This window comes from Zootoca vivipara, chromosome 16 (assembly GCF_963506605.1).
Source record: "Zootoca vivipara chromosome 16, rZooViv1.1, whole genome shotgun sequence".
NCBI classification, from domain to species: Eukaryota; Metazoa; Chordata; class Lepidosauria; order Squamata; family Lacertidae; genus Zootoca; species Zootoca vivipara.
This window is the reverse complement of record NC_083291.1, coordinates 34,484,190-34,505,831: the sequence shown is the minus strand read 5'-3', so window position 1 is coordinate 34,505,831 and position 21,642 is coordinate 34,484,190. Positions and strand designations below refer to the sequence as shown.

At 47.9% G+C, this 21,642-nt stretch overlaps 1 protein-coding gene across 1 annotated transcript in view; it reads right to left on the bottom strand.

Moving 5' to 3' along the window:
- SLC25A23 (solute carrier family 25 member 23) overlaps positions 1-17,729 on the bottom strand; it is a 56,917-nt gene extending 39,188 nt beyond the window's left edge. Inside the window, exon 1 of the mRNA XM_035140814.2 lies at positions 17,288-17,729. Within this exon, the coding sequence (XP_034996705.1) occupies positions 17,288-17,482 (195 nt within the window). The 5' untranslated portion in view covers positions 17,483-17,729. The remainder of the gene's footprint in view (positions 1-17,287) is intronic.
- Between the last annotated feature and the right edge of the window lie 3,913 nt (positions 17,730-21,642).

Here is a 21,642-nt window from a genome sequence, read left to right as displayed (position 1 = left end):
ATACAGCGGTACCTCTACTTACGAATTTAATGCGTTCCAAACACACATTCGTAAGTCGAAAAAATTTGTAAGTTGAATCCCATAGGAATGCATTGGGAGAAAAAATTCGTAAGTAGAAGCAACCCTATCTAAAAATTCGTAAGTAGAAAAAATCCTATCTAAACCGCATCCAAGATGGCGGACGGAGCTCCATTCGTAAGTAGAGTTATTCGTAAGTAGAGGTACCATTGTACATGATTTTACCTCCTCTGATGCAACAGGAACAGGGTAACATTCAATAAAATGCTCTTTGAACTAGGTGGGCACCTCTTGCGCAATGCATCTTATGCAATAAACGGCGGAGAGAAACTATATTTACAGTACATTCAGGAGTTCCAGGAAAGCTTCAGCACTGGCTTGCGGGAGTCTAAACCAGAACACTTAAGAACAGTTAATGAGAATCTAGAAACAGAGCACCACCAGGGACCAGTTTCTATCTCCAGATGCCATCTCATGAAACTGTATCTTCCACAGCAAATGTAACATTGTTAAGAGCTGTGCCTTTTCCTTGATGTTTGAAGCTGGCGATGTTTGCCTGCCTGCCTGCCAGCTTCTTCTTTGATCCTATTTTCCCCTCTGGCAGTTGCTAACATTCTGAATGCCCAACCTTTCAACTCCTTCTGCAGACTTTCTCTAATTGTTCTCTGCTGCTGCTGCTACTTCACGCAGCAACCTCTTTTCCTCTTTTACATCCTTTTAGGCACCCTTCCTCCCCTTCAACACCAACTGAGTGATCACGCAAAAACCCAAAGTCCCAGATGGAAGCAAACCTGAGCATTTGCCAGGGGCCCTAAGACCAGCAGTGGGTCCATCACCCCAACGGCACCGCCATTCTCATTCCACACAAAGCACCCAAGTCAGCTAAGAACAATGCGAGATTTCCCTATACACTCCTTCTCTTTCAGATTAAAGTCTCTTCCTGCCCCCTCCCCCCATCCTGAATCTGGCACTGTATAGGCATTATGCTTTCTTGTTACAAAAATATGGCCTAATAATCTGTAGAGATCTGGCACAGACAGGAAGAAACCTGCCTAGATAATCCTGCCCTACGATTAGTAAACTACATAAAACTGGACTTGCATAAGAAACACTCGTTTTGCTCAGGTGTCCAGTTTTCCAAAGGGGGAGCCAAGGAATGAAGTTTGCCCGGGGTGGGGATACATCTGCCACAAGAGCACAAGGACAGGTATTTCTACAAGCTCAAGTCATGTCCCTTACTGTGCTCCATTCTGTGAATTGAGAATAGAAGCCAGGATTCTTAACTCCAAATGCTTTCTGCCGTTCATAGGAGAGTGGGTGTTTCAGTGGTATGTTCACATGACCAGCCAGGGCAGAACTGGGAGCCAGGCAGGGCAAAGGAATGTAAACACAGCGGTATGAAAATAGACCAGCACCACGTGCTTTGAACAAATTTGTAGAAGCATTTAAGGGCTGAAGAGCAGAGCATTTCAGGCTGGGTATCCTAGCTCCACCCATCCTTCCATTCCAGGTTGTTGCTTTTTTTAACCACATGCTCTCCTTTCTACAAAACTGATCAGGTAGCACACTATTCCACATCCGTTCACTCAAGCGCTGCTTAACACATCATGGATGAACGAAGGATTTCATAGCCTCGGACGAAACAAGATGAAATATAAAGGTCTAAGCATCAGGACACCACCACAACTGGTGCCTCCCCCCCCCCCCCGTGATAAACCCAACCTCAGCACAGCAGCTAACACTGGGGGCTGTCAAAGAGTGACATCCTCTCCACTCATTTCAATCCCCCCGCAGGGTAGGTAGCGAGTCACCATGGATGCTACTGCCTGATGAGGGTTATGCAGAGGGCAGGAAGAACAGTGGGTTGTTGATGCTGCTTCTCCCTCAATCCCCAGGCCTGAAGGTATTCAACTTTCCTCGCAGTCCTGGGTGTGAAGAAGGGCCCTGAGCTGCCCACCATTTCCCTAAGTCCAGTTGTGATTTGCCTCCTGTCTACCTTGCCTACAAAGGTCCGTATAGTTAAAGCTATGGTTTTTCCAGTAGTGATGTATGGAAGTGAGAGCTGGACCATAAAGGAGGCTGATCGCCGAAGAATTGATGCTTTTGAATTATGGTGCTGGAGGAGACTCTTGAGAGTCCCATGGACTGCAAGAAGATCAAACCTATCCATTCTTAAAGACATCAGCCCAGAATGCTCACTGGAAGGACAGATCCTGAAGCTGAGGCTCCAATACTTTGGCCACCTCATGAGAAGAGAAGACTCCCTGGAAAAGACCCTGATGTTGGGAAAGATGGAGGGCACTAGGAGAAGGGGACGAGAGAGGACGAGATGGTTGGACAGTGTTCTCGAAGCTACAAACATGAGTCTGACCAAACTGCGGGAGGCAGTGCAAGACAGGAGTGCCTGGCGTGCTATGGTCCATGGGGTCACGAAGAGTCGGACACGACTAAACGACTAATCAACAACAACAACATATGGAAAATGAGTACTTAAAGGGCCTACCTGAGGAACAGGAGGAGAAAGAACCAAGAGCCCCCTCCCATGGGTGGGAAAGAGCCTTGAAGAAGCTGAACTCCCATTGCTGCTTCCTTTCCCTCCTAACATCAGGGGATCCAGTTCCCTCTGCAGCACCAGGTTCCAAGACTCCCTTGCTGATTCTTTGTGAGCAAAACTGAGTGCAGTGAATAGACTAGGATTAGTTCAGCTTTTGAGCCACAGTGCTCAGGTTTATCTTGTATTCAGTTTGGATCTTCTGCCTGCTTTCCCTCTACTTTTAATCCTAATAAAGTTCCTTCATTTCCCTCCACATTTTAAACCTAATAAAGTTCCTTCATTTCCCACATTTTAATCCTAATAAAGTTTCTAAATTTGATTGAAGTGTGTATGTTTGCCAACCTCAGGGTTTTAGATAATAATGATGATGATAATAAAGATAAAGATGATGATGATGATGATGATGATAATAATAATTTATTATTATTGAGAGATCTACACTGGCTCCCAGTACGTTTCCGAGCACAATTCAAAGTGTTGGTACTGACCTTTAAAGCCCTAAACGGCCTTGGTCCTGTATACCTGAAGGAGCGTCTCCACCCCCATCGTTCAGCCCGGACACTGAGATCCAGCACCGAGGGCCTTCTGGCGTTTCCCTCATTGCGAGAAGTGAGGTTACAGGGAACCAGACAGAGGACCTTCTCGGTAGTGGCACCCGCCCTGTGGAATGCCCTCCCAGCAGATGTCAAGGCAATAAGTAACTATTTTACTTTTAGAAGACAACTGAAGGCGGCCCTGTTTAGGGAAGTTTTTAATTTTTGATGCTGTACTGTTTTTAATATTCGGTTGGAAGCTGCCCAGAGTGGCTGGGGAGGCCCAGCCAGATGGGCGGGGTATTATTTATTTATTTATTTCCCACCCATCTGGCTGGGTTTCCCCAGCCACTCTGGGTAGCTCCCAACAAAATAATAATAATAAAGCAATAAAAGATCAAACATTAAAAACTTCCCTAAACAGGGCTGCCTTCAGATGTCTTCTAAAATCCCTGAATGCCTAGAAGCCTGGCATTCAGGCTCCAGGGAGGGTAGGATTAGAGTTGTAAGTGACTGGCACACTCTTCTGAGGTCTGAGGGAGACTTTGAGAGGGTGCAGTCTTCTGTTACGCTCTGAGGAAACCACAAAGGTGCAGCTTGAACTGCGGAGTGCTGGGGCCCTGGCTCAGAACCCTTTTAAGAGTGATTGTTTAGGGGTGTGTGGGGAGGGGCAGTCACTTCGGTGGGGGCACGTCATGCTCCTTCTGGGGTAGTTTATCCATCTTTGGCTCTGGCAGACTGAGCAGACAAGAGCAATAGTGGGTCCAATGGCCAAGAAGATGGTTTCTGCATCTAGGAGACAGAAAATTCTTGACCCTAAAGCTCCACTGCCTTGCAGGATATCTTCAGAAGAAGAAAAGGCTAGGGTGGTGCCTCACACGCCTCCTTCCGGCAACTGCAGCCAAGCTGGTGCCAAACATATTGCTCTGCTTTCCTTTGGACCACATCAGTGAGGTCAAGAGGGGCACCTTGTCTTCTGGGCAGCCCAGGACCTCCATACACACTGCCCAGGCTTGCACCCCGAGGTGATCACTTTGGTGCTGTTAAACACAGCGATTTGGCGTCACCCCTGAAGACACACTCCATTGTCTCTCGAGACAGGCGGATGCCAGCCACAACAACTTGTTCAGAGCATCCTAGGGTCCCTTCCCCTCTGGGGTTGCAGGAGTAAGTGGGAGGGTGGTGGCCACAACTACTGGAGAGTAATATCCCCTGGCAGCGCTGCAGGGCTGTTGTGCAGCAGTTGGGCGGGCAGTGAAGGTGGGAAGAGCTCCCTTGGGCGTCCTTCCTTCATCTCACTGGGTGCAAAGTGTGGCATCAGCGAGGGAAGTGAGGACTGGGGCCAGATGAGCCCCTTGGAGGAGAACGAGACCAAGTGAATGAGCCCCATAGGGGTGATCTTGCAGAGAGAAACCCAGCAGACCTGTTTGGCAAGAGACTTCAGGTCAAGCATGCTTTGGTCCTGCGGCTGAGAACTTTGCACCAAAGAGTTGTCATTAGGAGAGTCTAAGGCAGTCTTGTACTAACCTGTCTCGTCTGTGCAATGCAACTTTCCGCCTCCCCAAAGCTGCTTTGGAGGGTTGGGGGAACCCCTTGAACAGATTTAGATGTGGTCTGGAGGACGAGAGAAGAAGCTCTGTCGCGCCAGCGTAAATCCTTGAGCTGATGGAACTACAGTGGAACCTTGTTCCCCAAACTTCCTCCATTCTGGGAGTCTGTTCAACTCCCGAAATGGTTCAGGAACGAAGGCGCGGCTTCCGATTGGCTGTAGGAAGCTCCTACAGCCAATCGGAAGCTACACCAGACGTTCAGCTTCCGAAAAACGTTTGTAAACTGGAACAATTACTCCCAGGTTTGTGGCGGCGTCCGGGAGCCGATTTGTTTGGCATCTAAGCTGTTCGGGAACCAAGGTTCCACTGTACTTATTTAGTGCTACATTGAAAACAACCCTACCTTTCCTTCAAAGCCAATGAATAAGGCTTAGTTTCTATGTATTCTTCCCTCTATTTTGCAACTGTGTAACTTGCATTTTGCTTGTCATTTTAAGCAGAGCCAATTTAAAGGAAATGGTTACTGCATTCTGTGTCTTGGTGCCAAAGGAGTAAAAAAACAAAACCCTCGGGTGCACTGACCCCAATCTCCCAAGCACACACACTCACAGTTAGAATGTGCTGCTACAGGAAAAAACTGTAGCAAGTGTGGTATTAGCTCAAAAGGAGTTCTGCTGGGAGCAAGTATGAGGGGCAGGGAATGGGGGAAGAACACACTTTTCTAGATTCAGTTGCTGTTGGAATCCAGATCTCGGGAAAGTCAGCCACAGAGGGTGCTTTCAAGAAGCAAGTGGGAGATCGCTCCCTTCACCAAACCCCTAATGAGCTTAATCGACTGACCCATCTTCTATGTATGTCATGGCCCTGCTGTAGGAAACCCCCCCCAATTGCAAGAGGACCTGGAGGGCCCCCAAGGCAAATGCTAAGGAGCAGCAGGCCAGGCCAATGGACAATGAGACAGAGCAGAGCGATCTGGGACCTTCAGAGATCACAACACAAAAGAGTTCCTGCGCAGAATTAGAGGTTGCGGCTGAGCAGCCTCCCAAGTCCAAGAGATCAAAGATACAGATGCCAGAGCACCCACCAAAGGAACAAGGACTCTGGAATAAGAGTTACTCATGAGTAGACCTCAGGCAGTCTGGATGGCTTGCAGCTGTCCTCCAGGGTGGGTCTTTGAAGGCTTAAGGCAGTGATGGCCAAACTTGGCCCTCCTGCTGTTTTGGGACTACAACTCCCATCATCCCTAGCTAACAGGACCAGTGGTCAGGGATGATGGGAACTGTAGTCCCAAAACAGCTGGAGGGCCAAGTTTGGCCATCATCACTGCCTTATGGGGGAAAGCCCTTAGTTCCTTACAGCAGCTCCCTGAGCAGAGTTCCTTTACAATCTGGCCTCTTGTGTTGTCCTGGTATTTTGACCCTGGACCTCCTGTCAGGCCTTAGTTTTTGAACTACTGTATCTGTGAGTGGCCTTGGAACTGGATTCAGTTTCGCCTGAAGCAGAACAATGCAGTGAATTGTTTCCTGGGTTAGCTCTGCTCCATGTTCCACTGCCTGCATTTGGAGCTCTGAGAATTAATTTCAGAAGGTGACATCTGCAGCAGATTCCAGCTTGCATAGAGGTCGGATTGCTGCAACACATTACAGTCGGGGCTGCCTCTGATGACGGTTCAGAAACTTCAGCTGGTGCAGAATTCGGCGTCCAAGTTGCTCACTAGGGCAAGACGGTGTGAGCATATAGTATCCATCTTGGCCTGGCTGTACTGACATAAACGATAAATTGCAAGAACTCAGGCCAAAAGAAGATGGATTTCAAAAAAATCTTCACAAGGTTTTATTGATTTGATGTGGAGTTTAAATGGGAATCAATCCCAATGTTAAAGGCAAATAAAGATAAATTCCAGTAAAAATCAGGACAAGGCCCTGTTTTGACTATTCTTTGTCAGCAAAGATTCACAGGTCAAAGTGTACCAAGTATTGGTACACTTTGACCTGTACACTTTGACCTGTGAATCTTTGCTGACAAAGAATAGTCAAAACAGGGCCTTGTCCTGATTTTTACTGGAATTTATCTTTATTTGCCTTCAACATTGGGATTGATTCCCATTTAAACTCCACATCAAATCAATAAAACCCTGTGAAGATTTTTTTGAAATCCATCTTCTTTTGGCCCGAGTTCTTGCAATTTATCGTTTATTTCTGGACTTTCCCAAGAACTCCAATTTCCACTGGCTGTACTGACTGCAAGTTAGTTTCTGGGGCCAATTCAAAGGGCTGGTTTTGACCTATAAAGCCTTAAACAGCTCAGGACCACAATATTTCAAGGACCACCTCTCTCCATATGAACCGGCCTGGACCCTGAGATCATCCTCTGAGGCCCTTCTTAGTGTGCCTCCTCCACGAGAAGTTCAGAAGGTGGCAACACGAGAAAGGGCCTTTTCTGCAGTGGCTCCCCATTTGTGGAATGCTCTCCTCGGGGACATTCGGTTGGTGCCTTCATTATACACCTTTAGGCACCAGGCAAAAACTTCTTCACCAGGCCTTTGGTATTAGAAGTGTGTGGGCTGTTTTTAATATATGTCTCTTTCCTCTTGGTTTTAATATAATTATGTGGAGTTTATTATCTGTTTGATTGGTTGCTAGTTACTTTGGGTTGCTTTGGGCAAGATAAAGCGACTAACATATTTCGTAACAAATAATATACAAATAATAAAATAAACAAACTTTGCTGCTTGTGCAGTTTTAAGTGATGTGCGGCGATGGGTCGGAAACTCCTTAGGGAAAGAGAGATGCAGAATACAAAACTGTAGCAAACTGTGTGCCTGCAGTGGCTTGAACAAAACCAGGAAATTGAAATTGAAAAAAAATGGTAGGATGCTAAAGACACACTGCACACAAGGGGTGATAATTCAGATCCCCAAAATGCAGGAGTGATGGGTGTGTGGGTGTGTGGGGGAGGATAACTTGATCAGAGAAGTATCCCAATCTATAGGTCTTTTGGTCAATTATTACACTTTGCTGGTCTTGAGAGACAAATAATGGGATAATAAAAGTTCAGAACCAAGCAGCAGCCAAAGGCTCTATCAGCAGAACAAACTTGATCTTTGTGCCACTACAGCCAAATAATCTGGATTGAGACCGGACTTCGCTTTGCAGCTTCCTCTTTGATGTCCCGCTAAACAAGGGGCTCACCACTTCCATCTTAGGAAGAGCAGCAAAGTTGCTGGGGAGCGGGGTGGGTTGTGGTTTCTCTATCCTGCAGCTAGGGACAAAAAGAAATCAGGAGATGGAACTGGATCTCTCTTGGATCTCTCCTTCTCTCCTCAGTCCCCATGTAGGTACCATATCCTGTTTATGATGGTGAAACTGGATCAGTACCTTATGTATGCACAGCATGGTAGGGAAGGAGCGTCTCCTCCCCCATCGTTCTGCCCGGGCACTGAGGTGTGTGGACATGTAGACTGGGAAGGCTAGAGACGCCTCTGGGTCCCCTTTGCCATTTAGTGGTCATACCAGGCCATGAGCACCACTTTGAATCATAGAATTGTAGAGTTGGAAGGGACCCCAGGGGTCTTCTAGTCCAACCCCCTGCAATGCAGGAATCTCAGCTAAAGCATCCATGACAGATGGCCATCCAATCTCCAGGGAAAGAGAGCTTCCCTTTTCCCTTTAAGAAGGAGCTGGTATTCCAGAGCTCCCAGGTCATTTCCTCATCTGTCACCAGGGACCTCAGTGACAGCGAAAAGGCCACCACAGACGGGTTAAAAATAACTGGGAGGGAGCCATGAGCAACCCTCTATTTATAACTGCCTGTGTTTATTTGGGTGTTTCAATCCCCAAGTCCAGCCCATTTGGCTTACTGCCTTGGGGACTTTCACATTTCTGGTTACATATGTGTAGGGACACACCTTCGTCACACACAGATACACACTCCAAAGGGTGGGGTTTTTCCTAGCAGGTATAAGAAGATTCTTTGCAACAAACCTTTCGGAGATCACAAATTCCCCCCGCCTGCCGAGAAATCAGCTTTGGTTTGTGCGGAAGGTCTTTTTCACTTAGAAAGAGTTGACAAAAAGGGCTCAGGAGCTAAACTGCTTTTTTGTCTCTTGGAAGCTGCGTTTCAGACCTACCAAGCCATGCTCTCTAACTGTCCTTTCTTCTAGTCCCAGAGGCCTGGGAGGAATCTATAGGTTTATTATGTAGAGCTGATAATTTAGAGATATCCCATTTGTATTAGGAAAGAGGCTCAGAGGCTGTTGCACAATTCCTAAGAATGAAGTTGTGTCACATCATTCCTCACGTCTGTGGATCCAGAATCTTTACAGTGGTGGTGGTGGTGGTAGGCAATGGCATGCAGCAAGGTTTATGCATATTTACCAGGGATGGCGGAAGATATTTTGTTGCCTGGTGCTCAAGACAAGCAAATATATTTTTGGCATTAAAGGCAGCTAATCCCACAAAATAAAATAAAATAAAATAAAAATTCCTTCCAGTAGCACCTTAGAGAACAGCTAAGTTTGTCATTGGTATGAGCTTTCATGTGCATGCACACTTCTTCAGATACATACCAATGACAAACTTAGTTGGTCTCTGGGACCCAGGTGGCGCTGTGGGTTAAACCACAGAGTCTAGGGCTTGCCGATCAGAAGGTCGGCGGTTCGAATCCCTGCAACGGGGTGAGCTCCCGTTGCTCGGTCCCAGCTCCTGCCCACCTAGCAGTTCGAAAGCACATCAAAGTGCAAGTAGATAAATAGGGACCGCTCCGGCGGGAAGGTAAATGGCGTTTCCCTGCGCTGCGTTTCCCTGGTTTGCCAGAAGCAGCTTTGTCATGCTGGCCACATGACCCGGAAGCTGTCTGCGGACAAACGGTGACTCCCTTGGCCTATAGAGCGAGATGAGCACCGCAACCCCAGAGTCGGACACGACTGGACCTGATGGTCAGGGGTCCCTTTACCTTTTAAGGTGCTACTGAAAGGAATTTTTAAAATTTTGTTTCGGCTACGGCAGACCAACATGGCTACCTACCTGTAACTAATCCCACAAACTCATCTTTACTGGTAGTAAAAAATACAAGAATAACAAAACAAAAGCAAACAAAAATAGATTTTCTGCCCTTTCACCTCATCCTGCCTAATGGTGAGGCCCATCCACAATTGCTTACTCGTAAATAAATCCTACCAAGCATAGTGTGCCTTACTTTCAAGTAAAGACACATACGGGGTTTCAGTCTCCATCATTTCATATCTGCTTTTCATGTTTCAGGGGAACCCTGGTATCTGACAGGTTCTCAAGGCTCAGTCTTCCTGAAGTTCGGCTTAATTCAAAGCCTGCTTTGGCATGCTTTCTGGTTCAAACTTTGTGAGGAATTGGGAGCTAGAAACTTGAGGAGAGGCAACTTTCACACCGTTTGCATGGATAACATTTCTTCCCAGCTGTGAATGCAGAAGGTTTCACCATCAAATGATTGCTGAGTCCAAATGCTCAAGTAGGGCTTTAAAGCACCAATGGGTGTGAACTCTGCAGTTTCCTGTCTGCAGACTTCCTGTGCACAGGGACAGAGGAAGGGAGGTACGGTGGGGGCGGGTCACCCCAGGTGTCACCACTGAGGGGGGTGACAAAATGCCAGGCGTCTCTCCTGGGAGTGACGTGGTGGCTTGCGTGCCCGCAGGCTCCATGCTGCCCCAAACGGTCCGCCCGCCCAGCTGTAGAGCAACTGAGTGGAGGAGGCAGGCAGACTCCTCAGAGGCCCCACAGAACGTCCTGCCCTGGCTTGCCCCGCCCCATGGGTGGCTGGCCCCGCCCCATGGCGCAGGGTACATGCGCTGCCTCAGATGCCCGATTGGCTTGCTCCGCCGCTGCCTGTGCACAATTCATTTGTAAGATTTGTGTGAAAGCATATCCACATATGTGGATATCCACATATCCACATAGCCTATCCAATGAGATGGCAAGATCCTGGGCATCAGTGAACTAAAATGGACAATTGATGCTTTTGAATTAGGGTGCTGGAGGAGACTCTTGAGAGTCCCATGGACTGCAAGAAGATCAAACCTATCCATTCTTAAGGAAATCAGCCCTGAGTGCTCATTGGAAGGACAGATCATGAAGCTGAGGCTCCAATACTTTGGCCACCTCATGAGAAGAGAAGAATCCTTGGAAAAGACCCTGATGTTGGGAAAGATTGAGGGCACAAGGAGAAGGGGACGACAGAGGACGAGATGGTTGGACAGTGTTCTCGAAGCTACCAACATGAGTCTGACCAAACTGTGGGAGGCAGTGGAAGACAGGAGTGCCTGGCGTGCTATGGTCCATGGGGTCACGAAGAGTTGGACACGACTAAACAACAAAAACAACAACAACATATCCACATAATTCAGATTCTAAGACAAATATGGAGAGTCTTTGGCAACTCCAGATGTTGCTGATCTCTCACCATCCCTGGCCATTGGTCATGCTTGCTGGGGCTGATGGGAATTGTAGATCAGTGACATCTGGAAGGCCAAAGGTTCCTCACACCTGGTCTAAGGAAGGATATGTTCACACACTGAAAGTAAGAAGTGGGAGTAGAACTGAGAAGCTCCACCAACATTACATTGGCAAAAGGTATTCTTAGATGGGGCTGTGCAACAATTCTAAAACAGTAAGTAGGCCAACAACCTCAGTACATTCCCCCATATATGAACATGCCTCATCTTTGTATGCATTTCTGTGAAGCACTTTCAGAAGGGACAACTGAAACCTCTTTTCCAGCCAGACTGAAAGAGACGGATTGTCCGCCCCCCCCTCCCTGCATTAAGCAGTGGTCGAACCACATGGCTTACAAGGGCCCTTCCAGCTCTGTGATCATGGCATCCCAGGGTATGGCAAGATCCTGAGGCAGCTGGTGGAAAATATGTGAAGGAAATCTGCTAATGAGCGCACCTAGTTTGCACAATACCCCAGCATTTGATTCCAACGGCTTCAACAATGCATCCAGGAGCGTTAAGGAAGAGGGATGCAAACCGAAAAGTGCATTCCACACTGCACACACCATGAGACCTCCCCAAGGCAAACATCATTGCACAAAGGATCCTGGGGCACATATATATGAGTGCAGCTGCATGGAGAGTTTTTGACCTGTCTTGAACTCAGTTTCTGCAGCCATTTGTATGCATGCTGAGGATAAACACTATTAACATTCCTTCCTCTTTGTAATAGCTCACATTTCACAACATTGTCAGAGAAATGGGTTCTTGGCTAGTGGTGAAAATGGCATAACTTTAATAAAGTTTGAGTACAGCTCTCCTATCCCATCGGGTCTCTTTTCTTTCTTTCTTTCTTTCTTTCTTTCTTTCTTTCTTTCTTTCTTTCTTTCTTTCTTTCTCTCTCTCATTTAAGATTGAGAAACTGAGATGCAGAAAACTGGAAGAACCTCTTGGGTTGCGATCTTCTTACCGGGGAATAATCTCCATTAAACTCAATGGGACTTACTTCTGGGTAGGTGGGTATAGTATTGCACTGACTGTCAGGCTATATTCCTAAATGCACATATTTCTGAATATATCCACTTTGCACTGTCAGTTAAGGTGGCAGAATTAGAAAGCGACATCGTACTTCCAGCTGCCTCTTCCTCCTTAAGCCCAGAATTCACCAAGCTGCCTGTTCCAAGGATGAAAATAAATTTTGGGAAATTTGCCTATATTTCTAATGTTGGATTTTGACCTTGAGATGTCACCTCAACATTTTATGAGTTGTGTATTTTTTACTTCAAATGGCCTGATTTGCTGAGACCTAAACGGTGGTCATAACGTTGGGTTATACCATCTTCTTGAATTTCTTTTTTAGGCCACTAGTTTCCTTGGCAACATGCTCCAGCTTTTGTTTTAAAATACCGAATTCAAAATAAAGAATATGAGCTACCAAACAGGAGTTTGGCTTCAAGCCAGTTGGTTGTGGGATTCCATTGTGTTGCCAGCTACCTAGCTCTCGTTTGAGAAGATAACCGTTAAAACAACAACAAATGCTTATCCCTTACATCAAGAATGGAGACTCTCTGCCCCTCCAGTTGTTGCTTGCCTCCACCTCCCATCAGCCTCAGCCATCATAGTCAATGGTCAAGGAGAATGGGAATTGGAATCCTTGAACTTGCTGGACTCCAACTCCCATAATCCCTGACCACTGACTGTACTGGCAGAGGGGGGTGGCAGTCCAACAACATCTGGAGGGCTTCAGGCTCCTCACACTGCTGAAATTTGAGAGCCCAAAGTCCACACTGCTGTTCCTTTTCACCAGTGTCTTCCTTCCAACAGAGATGAAAAAAAGCAATAGATGTTCCCCATCCTTGGTCAATGGGACCATTTTTTAAAATCATCCAAGTATTTGTTAAGTTTTCCCACAGCACTTCTTTATGAAATGCACCCACACACCATTTTCTGTGCCTTCACATCAGAGCCAGCTCATGTACACATTGAGAATTCATTGAGTGAACAAGCCACAGCAGGTTAACCTCCAAGCCACGTGTCCATTGAACTCCATGTGAACTCAGTCCTTTTTTTTAACAGAGCCCTTCAGGTGAGGTGAGAACCCTCAAACATTCTTTTCATTATCTGATAACTCAGCAAGTAAAGTCTGTGGATGTGCTTAAAAAGGTAAAGGTAAAGGGACCCCTGACCATTAGGTCCAGTCGTGACCGACTCTGGGGTTGTGTGCTCATCTCGCATTATTGGCTGAGGGAGCCGGCGTATAGCTTCCAGGTCATGTGGCCAGCATGACAAAGCCGCTTCTGGCAAACCATGGAAATGCTGTTTACCTTCCCGCTGTAGCGGTTCCTATTTATCTACTTGCATTTTGACGTGCTTTCGAACTGCTAGGTTGGCAGGAGCTGGGACCAAGCAACGGGAGCTCACCCTGTCACAGGGATTCGAACCGCTGACCTTCTGATCAGCAAGCCCTAGGCTCAGTGGTTTAACCCACAGCGCCCCCTGGGTCCCCTTGCTTAAAAAGATAAAGGTAAAGGGACCCCTGACCATTAGGTCCAGTCGTGACCGACTCTGGGGTTGCGCGCTCATCTCGCATTATTGAGTAAAGTCAATAATTAAGTTAATAATAATTTACATTATTAAGTAAAGTCTGTGGATGTGCTTACTGGCCAGCAATGAAAACACTGAGCTCAGCACCATTCTCCTGCGAAGTACCCCAGATATCTCTTCCGAAGGCAAGGATAGCTTCATTACAGCTCTTTTTACACCAGGGGTGGGGAACCTGTGGCTCTCCGGATGTTGCTGGACTCTCTGCTCCCATCAGCCTCTGCCAGTAGAGCCAGTGGTCAGGGCTTATGGGACTTGGAGTCCAGCAAGTTCAGGGGGGCCACAGGCTTTGCATCCCTACTTTAAACCTCTGCTCCTTTTCACCAGACTATTCCAAGCAGCAGAGTTAAAAATAAAAACGAGCAATAGATCCACAGGCAGACACTTATCAAGAATAACCACACAAGCCACCCTGTGCTCTCTGAATGAAGGTACAGAGATTGCCAAGGATGCATTAGCTGCTGCAAAATAACATCTGGAAAAGTACAGACGACAGGCAGCAAACAACAAAAATACTCTCCTTTCTCAGGATTACATTTATTAATATGCATATCTTAAGGGCAGTCGGGCAAATGATTGAGATAGTCATTATTTTCTCCCAATGCTCCCAGAATTATAATTATATATTGCCCCAGGACTACCATTAACCTGGATTCAACCTTGCTTGTTGGTCAATGGAAAAAGTAGCTCATAAGGCAGTGGGTAGGGTTGCCAGACTCAATAGAGGACAGGACTTCTGTGCCTTTAATTGCCCTGCTCTCTTTTGAGTCTGGAAACCTTAAAGAGAAACCAGCACACCCTATGTTTAAGCAAAGGGTCTGCTGGTTTCTCTTTAAGGTTTCCAGACTCAAAAGAGAGCAGGGCAATTAAAGGCACAGAAGTCCTGTCCTCTATTGAGTCTGGCAACCCTAGCAGTGGGTTTGGGTAGGCATATGGATTCATGACACTGTTTGCTATACACTAGTCCAAAGGTGGCTAGCCTGTGATCCTCCAGTTGTTGAATTCCCATCATCCCTGACCTTTGGTCATGCTTGGCTGCAGAGCTGCAGCTATGGGAAGGGGAGCTAGCCAGGTATTTTGCCCCCAGTGAAGCCTCCAGAGGGGTGCCATTGAGGCGCCCAGCCTCTGTGTGTGTGTGTGTGCGCGCACGTGTCAATCAATCAATCAATATACTTTATTCGACCGATAGAAACAAAAAAACATTTCTCAATACAAAGATAAACATATAAAACTGAAGGCATCAGAGGGATACATAAAAATATAAAAATATAAAACTGAAGGCATCAGAGGGATACATAAATGGGGTATGACCGCTACTAAACCTCCTACAGATAACCCACATCAAGACATTCGATTATACGTTTCCGACACTTGAGCGCCAGGAAGAGGAATTTAGCCACTGAGAAGGTTATTTTCCCAGTGGGCTTGTTTAGCAAATATGCTGCCTGCCGTTCTCTTGGTCGGGAACTAAACTGAGATAAATACGGGTCTATAAGATATTGCCTTAAATCATTATAAAAGGGACAACTCAGTAGAATGTGTTCTGTGGATTCTACCTCACCCAAGGCACAATGGCACATTCTCTGACCGTATGGGACTCCTCCAAATCTTCCCCTCAAAACCGCCGTATCAAGGACATTCAGTCTAGCCGCAGTAATTAGTCTGCGGTATTCCACGTAGTGGATATCCGCCAGGTAACGGGCTGGACGCATGTGTCAAACTGGGTCTTTGACCCAGGTGAAATGAAGCCTAGTTTCACCTCTGCTTGGCTGGAGCCACTGGGAGTCCAGAGACATCAAAGGTTAGCCCACTCTGCAGTAGCATTTCATTGCCATTTGACTCCACCGTTTATTATTTTTCTCCCTACATCCATATATAACAACAACAACAACAACAACAATTTATTATTTATACCCCGCCCATCTGGCTGGGTTTCCCCAGCCACTCTGGGCGGCTTCCAACAGAAATATTAAAACACACTAATTTCTTAAAGATTAAAAGCTTCCCTAAACAGGGCTGCCTTCAGATGTCCTCTAAAAGTCTGGTAGTTGGTTTTCTTTTTGACATCTGGTGGGAGAGCATTCCACAGGGTGGGTGCCACTACCGAGAAGGCCCTCTGCCTGGTTCCCTGTACCTTGGCTTCTCGCAGCGAGGGAACCGCCAGAAGGCCCTCGGCACTAGACCTCAGTGTCCGGGCAGACACTGAATATACATATTCACAAACCTAATAACATTTTGTACATAAGTGTATAAAAAATAAAAAAATCCACAAAAGCTTGTGCCACAACCAGAGCTGGATTTAGGGTGGTGTGGGCAGTTCTTCCGCACAGGACGCCAAGCTGAGGGGGTGCAAAATTGAGAAGACCCATTTGGGGGCCCCAAATTTTGGCGTTGCTCAAAGCCCCATATAGTACCAAAGATTACCAAAGTCCACCCCTACCATAGCAGTTCTGTTCATCTTTCAAAGTGCCACAGACTTACTGCTGCTTTTGCTGCAACAGACTTAACACAGCTGCTCCCACTGCACAAAACAGGCAATTACTTAGAAGCATGTTCAAAAGCTGTATCAGCTGTCCTGGAAAGCCCAGCTTCTAATCCTCCTGAATGCAGGGCACACTGCCGGTTACCCTGTATATACAGTCTGCACATGTTCAAAGGAATTTTTATTAGCAGATTCCGCTTGCTGATCCCTGGCATTCAATGTAGTTTCCATAACCCAAATTAAATCCTGCACACACACACACACCTGCAGGTCCCTTTGAACTTGTCAGGGTGCAAAGAGGGGTTTTTTGTACCTTTAATGCTTTGTTCAATTTGGGGGGTGGAGGTGGCAGCACCTGTCAGGGCTGGGGTGAGAAGCTGCTGCAGGTGAAATTCCCCACCTCCTACAGACCCCTGGGAAAAACACAGGCGCCCTGCCCTCCTTCCTAGACTTGGCTGGAGACCATGCACCCACTTCTCTACACCGTCACCTATTTTTGCCACTGCAAAGCGGGAGAAATTATATTGTCACCGTTCTGACAACCGGTCGTGGGGTGGGGGGCGGGGGCAGAGCGCTTTTCTAGTGCCGGAGTAGGACCAGGGCTGACTCATAAGGAAAGCCTCAATGTAATGCTGGAGTCGGGCACGTAAGGGGGGCGGAATCCGTCCCGTTCATCGGTTGTGCAAGATGCAGGAGGCCTCTTCCCCAGCCGCCGCGTGCAGCGCGCCCCAAGCAACCCTGTCCCAGCCAGCAGACGGCTCCCTTCTGGAGACCCCCGGAGAAAGGGAAGATGCAAAAGAGGAAGGGGGCTCCTTCACCTTCGGGAAGTCGCCGCTTGCACCCGGCTTCAGCGGCACCGGCGAACACCCCCCTCCTCGATCCCTGCGCTTCCAGGGTCCAGCGGGAGCCCCGTCCCCGCTGGACTCCGGCCACCCTCTTTGCAGGGGGTCTTGGGAGGGCGGAGGGGCACCGCGTGCCACCCAGACGCCTGCGCTCCATGGAGAGGTGCCTGGCGCCCCGAGGGTCTCCCGCCCTGCGCCCCCCTCCTCCGTTTCCCCGGGCGCCTTCCCCGCGCTGGCCACCCACCTGCTCGGCTTGGGAGCCGGCGTTCATGCCCATCCGGGCCAGGCCTTGGCGGAGCTCGTGGACGTCCACGCGCCCGTCCTTGTTGGTGTCCAGCTGCTCGAAGAGGCTGGCCCAGCGCTGGTGGTGGTCGGGGTCCCGGGCGCTTTCGGTGGGGGGCGCCTGGCGGGGCGCAGCTCTCTCCCGGGGACCCAGCATCCTGGCCCGAGGCTGCTCGCTCTCACCGGAGCCCCGGCGGCAACAGGCGGGTTTTGCTGGCCGCGGAGGAACCCGACGGGCCGGGGGCCATCATTGCGCCGCTGCCCGGCCTCCAGCAGGCTCGCTTAGCAAAGGAAGACGCTTCCGCCGCCCGCCCGCGCAAGGGCATTTAACCGACGGCTGCTTGGCGTCGCCTCCCTCGGCAGTTTCCTCCTCTTGCCCCTCCCCGCTTAGCGGGAGAAAACGGGAGGAAGCCGCGCTGAACGGGCGCCGAAGGGTTAATGCGCCTCCAGGGGGCGGGGAAGGAAGGGAGGGGAGGGGAGGGGAGGGGGCCGACCGCGTCAGGAGGGCTTAGGCGCTCCGCAAGCCATCGCTCGGCAAATGCGCAGGATCCGAGCTGCCCTGCAGCGTTGCCTTCTCCCGCAGCGGCCATTCTGCTATTCTTGGCTGCGCCTGCCAAGAGAGGCCTCCCGTCGTGCCCTGTAAGGAGACTTTCCCTGCTGCAACAAGTCTATTATTATTATTATTATTAAATTTATAATTTTCAGGTTCATACATTTCGCTGATTTCACAATCATTTTGACATTTCCAAACTTGACTTCCTTCCCCCCTCTTTCTGCCATTCCTCAAATTTGTTTTATGCATATCCAAATTAACTTAATTTGCTCCATTTATTAGGCCTAATCTTCTTTAAATATATACTCTCATGAAACTGCAGGTTATTATCATAATAATAATCCTGCCAAGGTTTACAATTTACCTGTAAATATTCAATCAACCATTTCCATCCTTTTATAAAAAGTTTGATTTCTTATTCATCAGGTAAGTTTGGCCATTTCTGCATATTCCATAAGTTTTTGTACCCATTCTTCTTTTGCTGGGACTTCTGCTTCTTTCCATTTTGGGGCGAGAAATATTCTTGCCGCTGTAGTAGCATACATGAATAAATTTCTATATATTTTAGGTAGTTCTGTCCCTATAATTCCCAAAAGGAAAGCTTCTGGGTTGTTGTTTTTCTTATTACAAACTTTATTTAAAACATCCTTTTCACTTCAATATATATCATTTCCCATTAAGCCTTAACTTTACTACATTCCCTGCAACAAGCCTGCAGGCAGTGACGAAGAAGGCAGCTCCCACAGGGCTTCCTCCCCTCCAGGGTCCTGGCTAAGTTTGTGCGGAGCTGCAGATCAGGAGCTCAGAGAAACCTAAGGTGAGCCCTCCTGGATCAGGCCCAAGACCCCACGTCATCCAGCATTGTATTCTCACTGTGGACAGCTAGATGTCTGTTGCAAGCCTGTGAATAGGATGTGAGGGCTCTCACTTGCGGCTTCCGGCAAACGGCAGGTAAACCACAGCTGTGATGACTCACACACTTGTTGAGTTGGAAGGCACCCCAAGGGTCATCTAGTCCAACCCCCTGCAATGACTCGTAGCTCTCGAATTGTCTTATCCTGCACAGCTTTGCAGATTCACTTTTTAAAGGGTTGGCAGCCCTCAATACCCTGGCAATTCACATGCCATTTCTGCCGTGATCTCACAATGGTTTTAGGGAAGCCACTACTTAAATTTCAGTTCTCCATTGACAGAGTCTGACCACACTGGTCCATCTAGTCCAGTCTACTGTCCAGCAGTGGCTTAGCAAGATTTCAGAGAAGGCTGTGTTTCACCTGCAATCCATAGTTTGGGGAACTGGACATTAGGTAGATTGCCTTTACAATACCATCCCCCAACCCCAGCCCTACTTGAGACCTGAGAGGATCAAAGCCAGTTGAGATGCCAATAGTGGGAAAGGTGGACCAATGGGTTTTTTATTTTATTTTTTATTGAATTCATATACCACCCTATACCCGGAGGTCTCAGGGCGGTTCACAGAACAAAATCAAGATATAAAACCACAAAATATATAATCAAAATGAAAACCACAACCCAATAACACAAGGTTGACACGGTATAAGATTGCTGCCTCAGATCAAAGTTGCCCATGGATGTTTAAATGGGCTGAAGCCAGCTAGCAAGGGGAACTTTGGAGGTTCTGCTGTGTTGGACCTGCCACTAAGCTATATGGCCTATTTTCCCTGAACCCCTCTAAGCTCTCCTCCTTCGTGGCACTGTCACAACTGCTAGTGAGAAAGCCACCTTGCCTCATCTCCTTCTACCAAGATTTGAGAGTTCTTGGCAGAGCAGAGGGAAGGAGGGTGGGTAGGTGGAGTGGGATCTCGAGACTGGATCCAACCCACCAGCAAGCTCTGCCCACCGACTGACGCTAAAGATAATCTCTTCCCATGAATTAGCCGGACGCAGGTTTTCGTTTTTTTTCCATTTTCTACCCCCTGCCTGTTGCTGTCGTTGGAAGTGTCGTAAGCATGCCCAGGTTTAATTCCTGCTTTCGTACATACCTTGCCTCCAAATCTTCCTTCAGCCTTGAATGCTTTTGTTTGTTCCTTCTACAGCTCTGGTGGGGCAATTTGTCTGGCTGGAGAGGAGGGGAGGTTGGGTGGAGAGAAGGGAATGACGGATGTTTCCATCTTTCCTACCACCTTGCTGTGCATGCGGAAAAGGAATGGGAACCAGTGCATTGCCCAAGGGGCCTGCCTGCTTCTTGCCAGCTCTTGATTGGAGTATTGCAAGCCTTGGAGGAAGTGGAAAGAAAAGCCAGCCCCTAGACCTCTTCTGTTTCCCACCAAGAGCTGCCAGTTATAGTTATTATTATTTATTGAATTTATATACCACCCTATAAGGGACCCAGGTGGCGCTGTGGGTTAAACCACTGAGCCTAGGGCTTGCTGATCAGTAGGTTGGCGGTTCGAATCCCTGTGACGGGGTGAGCTCCCGTTGCTCGGTCCCAGCTCCTGCCAACCTAGCAGTTCGAAAGCACGTCAAAATGCAAGTAGATAAATAGGAACCGCTACAGCGGGAAGGTAAACGGCGTTTCTGTGCGCTGCTCTGGTTCGCCAGAAGCGGCTTTGTCATGCTGGCCACATGACCTGGAAGCTATATGCCGGCTCCCTCGGCCAATAATGCGAGATGAGCGTGCAACCCCAGAGTCGGTCGCGACTGGACCTAATGGTCAGGGGTCCCTTTACCTTTACCTACCACCCTATACCTGGAGGTCTTAGGGCAGTTCACAGAAATGATCAACATAAAAACCACAATATCTATAATCAAAATAAAAACAACCCAATAACCCCCCTCCCCCCAAAAGAGCCACATTTTAAAAGGGCATAGGATGTCAATCAGATCAACCAAAAGCCTGGTTAAAAAGGAACGTTTTTGACTGGCGCCTACGTGTGTATAATGAAGGCAAACTTCCCTGGGCAGAGCATTCCACAGGTGGGGAGCCACTGCAGAGAAGGCCCGTTCTCATGTTGCCATCCTCCAGATCTCTTGAGGAGGCGACACACGAAGAAGGGCCTCAGAAGATGATCTCAGGATCTGGGTAGGTTCATATGGAAAGAGACGATTCTTGAGGTATTGTGGTCCTGAGCCATTTAAGGCTTTCTAGGTCAAAACCAGCACTTTGAATTGGGCCTGGAAGCTAATTGGTAGCCAGTGCAGTTGGAGCAGGATTGGTGTGATATGCTGAAACCGTCTTGCTTCGATCAGCAACCATCTTCAGAGGCAGCCCTGCATCCAGCTGGCTTTTGTATATGGAATGGGGCAGTGAGGAGGAAATCTTGTACTTCCCTTCAGACAGCAAAAAGGTATTGGGCTGGCCTTGTGTTAAAGGCACAAGGGAAGGTGAGACTTTGGTTAAAAAAAAGAGAGCAGTGACTCTGAACTCAGTAGTGTGGTAGCAGTGAAATAAATAAGAAAAATGGGGTCATCCCAGAACTCTGCATGTTGCAGTTTTATTTTTAACCCCTTTCCTAGCAATTCCAAATATGGGATTTGCTGAGTGGTTCGTTGTTGAGCTGATGTTTTCTGTGAACTATCTACACAAACCCAAGAAGTGCCCCCCCCCCCGGTTAGTCACAGGCAGTTCATCATAATTTATATCAAATATGTTTTGCAAAGTATATGATACAAAGTTTACAATACAGCAGCCTTTGCCAATCTGGTACTCTCCCAATTGTTTTGTGCTGCCTGGGGGCTTGTGGAAGTTGTAGAGCTGGCAAAGGCTGTACTGTAGCAAAAATATTGCCATACTGCAGAGGTTT